Consider the following 5,406-nt stretch of genomic DNA (forward strand, 5'->3'; position numbering starts at 1 on the left):
TTGATTTCGATTAATTTTTATCCTGATGATTCCCAGGCAGGTGTACACATATGATTCCCGGAGTTTTTGCCCCCTCGCTGTAACTCGACACCATACTGAAATTACAAGTTTATAGATTCAATAGTTTTTTTGATTTATTGAAAAATACTCAATATTCACCAAGGAATACGTCCTCAGATAACGCAAATAAAATACAAATGGGTCCATTTTAAATAATAAATTTTACAGTCTAACTTCTTAAATAGGGTTCGTTTAATTGTTAACTAAAATTGCCGATGTTTTTTTTTGTTTTTTTATCTCCCACTGAAACCTCTTGGATGTTGCAGGTAACTGAATACATATTCCAAACAAAATACGAAAACATAATCACAAATCTCGGTTTAATAATCATCTTAATCTAAAAATCACAATTTTCATTAAAATTCTCCTTATGGCGTTTTACATGACATGCAGATAAGAAATTACAGGTACTTTTATAAACAGTCCTCGGCTTAAGCCTTGGCCCTATAGGGTGCCACCTTGAGAAAGACGCCCTCTGGCGCTCTGAGAATGACCTGCCCCTCGATGCGAGGCTTGTAGCCGGGGCTTGGGAGGCTGAGATCGCAGGAACGGACAATTTTGCTCAGAGCAGACTTCATTTCCATCATGGCAAACTTTTGACCTGTCGCAAGAAAAAGATAATGCCAATGAATAATCAGTTAGTCTAGCGTCTCTAGCACTTGCGGCCTTCAAGAGCACCAACTCACCAATACAGTTTCTCGGACCGGCCGAGAAGGGAACGTAGGCGTAAGGATGTCTGCCAGAGGAGTTTTCAGTCAGATACCGGTCGGGGTCAAACTTTTCCGGCTCGGGCCAGTGCTTAGGGTTACTGCCCATCTGGAGGCAGCTAACTGTGACGTTAGTGCCAGCGGGGAGTACGTATCCATCTGGACATAAAAGAAAGTATAGATTTGAAATGAAATGCCAGAACGTAGACGGGCAGTAGTCGGAAGGGCTTGAAATAGACGAAGACGGTAAAGTGTGAATGAGTAGGGCAAAACCACAAAAACACAGCAGTAGTAAAATAAATTTCACCGACCCCAGAATATTTCCAATATATTTTTGATAGTGGTTCACTTTTACCTAGAGAAGTCCACTGCAAACAAATGATTATAGGTGTTACACACGTCTGAAATGATTATACAGAAAAGCAAAGGTGGCCTTCATTTGGACGCCATAGGCAAAAATTGTTGAATATCTTAATAAATACGCAGCTTGACTGCTAAATCGTTAAGGTCACTTTTAGAATTCAAAGTCTGTTCAAGGGTACCTACATATGCAAAAGACCGTGAAAAAAGGCGTACGAACGTGCGTCTGTCACGCGTGGTTTTGTCCAGTACCACTAGGAGCCAAGGAGCCATCTGGCCGAGCCGAGCATCTGGCGCCATCTTCCCGCATTTTTCTCACATCAAAATATCTTCAAGTTATTCTACATTTCTCCAGACTTCTGCCTCGCCCAACTCAACGCCTCATTTCTACGTTAATTAAGTGGCTGATGAGAGTAAACTTTAAATACTAACAATGATATTATTTCTTTTCCATTCCTTCTCCCCACATTCCCGCCACAAAGCTAAAACCGGCGCCGCTGACACGTGTAGCCGGGCGCCCAACCATCGCGGGGTAGGCCACCAAGGCCACACACCCAACGGGCGCGGTGAGGTGAGTCGAGCCAGCTGGCTGCGCCGCGGCGCCGGGCCGGGCGCCCAACCATCGTCGGATAGGCCACCCACCCAACGGGCGCGCTGAGCCGGCGGCCTGGCGCCGGGCGACCTGACGGCTGGGACTAACACTCACCAGTGAGAGGCAAGTCCTCGCGCATCTTCCTGGCAAAGAGCGGCACGCTGGGGTACAGGCGCAGACTCTCCTTCACCACCCGCTCGGCGTACTTCATGTTCTGGATGTCCTGGACCGTGGCCTGTCGGTCCGAGTCGCCAAAGAGGTCGAACATTTCCTCGCGCAGCCGCTGCTGAACCTCCGGATGCGCCGCCACGTTGTACATGATGAAGGACAGAGCGGCCGCGGTCGTGTCGTGGCCCTGAGGTTGGAAAAGAAACCAATAAATACTTTTAATGGGCGTCATATCTGGCATTTTTTAAATCAATCGTGGGCTGGATAAAGTTGAACGGTGCTAGGTCGGATGGTGCAAAGAGCACCACCAGGTGCGAAAAGAAATATTACGGTACTGTACAGACCACACCATCGCATAATACCTCAAACATGAAGGTGTCCACCTCCTCCCGGATATCAGTGTCTGTCAGGTCAGCCCCGCTGTCGCTGGCGTCCAGCAGCTGGTCCAGGAAAGCCTCGCGCTTCTTCAAGCCTGCCAACAGTGATAAACGAAGTTGGTTTGTCTCAACCTTGATCCTTGCCCCTTGAGTCCTCGCAGCACTATATTGTTGAAGTCTCTTTTACCTAAGTCTTGGTCAGTCTTTAGCGAGTCTTTGCGCCTGGACTCCCTCTCCTTCCTCCTGCTGCTGATGACCTGCCGACACACACAGAGGTCAGTGGCGCCAAGCCCAATTATAACGACGGCGTGGGACGCACGAATGCACTCACGTCGTTGGTGTACTTGTGGAGCTCTGTGACCGCACTGTTGAAGTTCTTGCCGTCACTACTCATGTTCCAGATGGCGTTGAGGTGTAGCCAGGGCTTCATGGTGCGTTGATGGAAGGAAATCAAAGCCCTTTCGAAAGATAAATAGTCATGGAACTATCACGTGCACAATAATTTGACACACGTCTATATAGAAAAAAGGGGGACCTACTTATGGACGGCTGTTACATAGGACGAGGTCGCGTCGTTCTGGGCCTCGACTTTAGTTCCCATGGCAGTTTCTAAAGCAATAATTGAACACAATGAATATTTCCTTACTTAGTTTGAAATCGATCAAAATGAATATTATATATAATAGGTGAAGTCAAAAACACACCGCAAATAATGTCCAGGGTGCAGAGTGTGATGAGTTCGTGAACATTGACAGCTTCCTTTTGCTCTAACAGTTTCTTCACAAAGAGTTCTCCGCACCTGTTGAACACCTCCACAAACTGGTCCAAAATACGGAAGTGGAAAGTGGGTGTCAAAAGCTTTCTTCTGGTATGCCATTTCTTTCCTGCAAAAAATGGACGAGATAAGCACAAAACAAAGAAAGGGCAGGACGGAAGAAAACATGCTCTGTGCCTGACATCCGAGAGGCGCTCGTGTTTTAGCTTTGGCCTACCTGTGCTTGTGAGAAGGCCCTCGCCAATCCATGGGTGCAGCAAGGCGTATAGCTCCGCCTTCTCGATGTGTTTGTTGCTACTCAGAAGGATCTAGGAAGTAGAAAACAAGACGTGGAATATGTTTATCAAGTCGGAGATAGCGCAAGGACCATGCCCATACTATACACACGTAGCACAAGTGTACTAGGCCAGGTACACACCACCTCCACACATGTACACACGTATGTTTGCAGTGCTATTTTGGAGATAAATTTAAGGTGTGAAGATGAAGAGGAGAGACGGAGAGAAATAGAATTGATACATATGTAGATTCTTACCTCGAGATCTTCGGGTTTCGTCAGAATAACGAACGGAACATTTCCCAGCCAGATCTTGAAGATATCTCCGTACTGCGCTGTCCACGACGCCACGGCGTTGGTTAAATCTGTAAACAAAAATCCAGAGCAATTCTTACCAAATTGAACTAAAAATGAAAGTTATGACAGCCACGTGCGTTGCGTGCGGGAAACAATGTGAGCGATGATCACTGCAAAAATAACGTGAGACTTTCATGACTTTTTATGATGTCTGTACACAGCGAGCACACGCATACCGAGCACTGCGAGATTCTTGTTTGAAAGTGTTATGGATTTTCATTTTTAATACCAATTTGGATTATAAAGCGGATTGGCAGTGGATATCGGGGTTTTCTCCGCCTGAAAACCGCCGAAACTTACTGAACTTGAAGTGTACAAGGTCCATAGTGTTCCCGATGACCGGGTACCCTGGGGGCCCTGGGATTCGATCCAGTGTTTCCACCAGGTGCTTCCTCTTCAAGTACCGGGCGAATATCGCCAACGCCACCAGTACTACAGCCAGCATAAACGCGTCCATGGCCTGAAACATATCACACATTCATTATTGGCTTGTAGGCGCGTCCTTAAAATCATTACATTGTTTTTACAGTCAAAATAAATTTGTGCGAAAATTGAGAGGAGACGAACAGTCGCGCACAACAAAGTTTGTTCGTGGCCGCATCTATTAACATTTCGATTTTGAGCATTACTGCAAATGTGAACTCTGACCTCTCAATCAATTGAGACAACACGATTACCGATTTATTATGGCTGTGTCACCGCGAGCCGGAAGAGAGGGGGGGGGGGATACTACATGACACGAATCTCTGAGTGTTCTTTTTTTTTGTTATTTTTTGTCGTTCTAGTGTAGTCATCCGCCAAGGTTATTGAACTTGCACTGGCGGCCAACCAGGTCAAGGTCAGCAGCTGATCACACTCAACGCCCGGGCGAACCAGGCAGCTGACAGTCTCGAACCAGGCGGAAGCGGGCGCAACCAAAAGCAGGTTTTAAGAACACTCACACGAGCACATTTCAATTGCGCTCGAAAATAAAAGACTGATATCAGTGGAGTCTCCCAGACTCTCCACGCACTGGTATATTTTTAAATTAGTGTCGTCCGGTCGCGAACTCGAGGCCTGTAATACCAAGGTAGCCACAGACCGGAGGAAAACTGATACAGCGAATTTCTGTCCTAGTGTCCTAGGCAAGCACAAGAACCGATTGCTCGTTGATCACGGTAAATATTAATCATTTCAAATCAACCAGCAGACCCGTTTATGTGGAAAAGTTACTAGAAAGAGTTTTGTGACCCGCAAAAGCGAAATATGGCATTAGAGTGCACTTGACACGGCGTGGCCCGGAGAGGGGAGCTTACGGTCCCACCACCACCGCGCCCCACACCCCTCCAACACCGTGCCCCCACTCACCAGCGTGAATCGACAGTTCAAGAGGCTGGCAAACAGGGTGCTGCTTATCATCCGCCGGGCATGAGGTGGCACTAACAGCCAGTATCATTTTAGTGACCGTGCTACTAGTTGGCATTCATCCCAAAACCAAACGTGTGTTTGTCCGCATTCTCGAAAACCGCGAGTAAAAAGTATTACTCGTGTTCGCTGAATGGCTTCTCAGTTCAGGGACAACACACTGTCTCTCTGGTCACCACAGGCTCTTTTGGTCACCCACTGTTGTAATTCATACATTCGTACACTCAACCCCGGCCCTGATAGTATGGCCGTAAGCTTTTAGTGTCACGCGACCGACAACGTCTGTACATACGGCCATCAATTATGCTTCAATTACGCCAACAAAAAAA

The 5,406-nt window shown here is 47.0% G+C and overlaps 1 protein-coding gene across 4 annotated transcripts in view; it reads right to left on the bottom strand.

The window, feature by feature from the left end:
- Positions 1–363: 363 nt before the first annotated feature.
- Positions 364–5,406, bottom strand: part of LOC113203626 (cytochrome P450 4C1) — a 23,126-nt gene continuing 18,083 nt past the window's right edge. For all 4 annotated transcript variants that reach the window (XM_052267523.1, XM_052267532.1, XM_026418398.2 and 1 more), the window contains 11 exons: positions 3,974–4,133; positions 3,575–3,681; positions 3,257–3,347; positions 2,969–3,148; positions 2,804–2,873; positions 2,596–2,722; positions 2,452–2,521; positions 2,250–2,359; positions 1,834–2,074; positions 747–926; positions 364–661 (listed from right to left, as the gene is read on the bottom strand). In XM_052267523.1, coding sequence (XP_052123483.1) covers positions 492–661; positions 747–926; positions 1,834–2,074; positions 2,250–2,359; positions 2,452–2,521; positions 2,596–2,722; positions 2,804–2,873; positions 2,969–3,148; positions 3,257–3,347; positions 3,575–3,681; positions 3,974–4,133 — 1,506 coding nt within the window. In that variant the 3' untranslated portion in view covers positions 364–491. The remainder of the gene's footprint in view (positions 662–746; positions 927–1,833; positions 2,075–2,249; positions 2,360–2,451; positions 2,522–2,595; positions 2,723–2,803; positions 2,874–2,968; positions 3,149–3,256; positions 3,348–3,574; positions 3,682–3,973; positions 4,134–5,406) is intronic.

Source organism: Frankliniella occidentalis, unplaced genomic scaffold (assembly GCF_000697945.3).
Source record: "Frankliniella occidentalis isolate FOCC.00 unplaced genomic scaffold, Focc_3.1 Scaffold4, whole genome shotgun sequence".
NCBI lineage: Eukaryota > Metazoa > Arthropoda > Insecta > Thysanoptera > Thripidae > Frankliniella > Frankliniella occidentalis.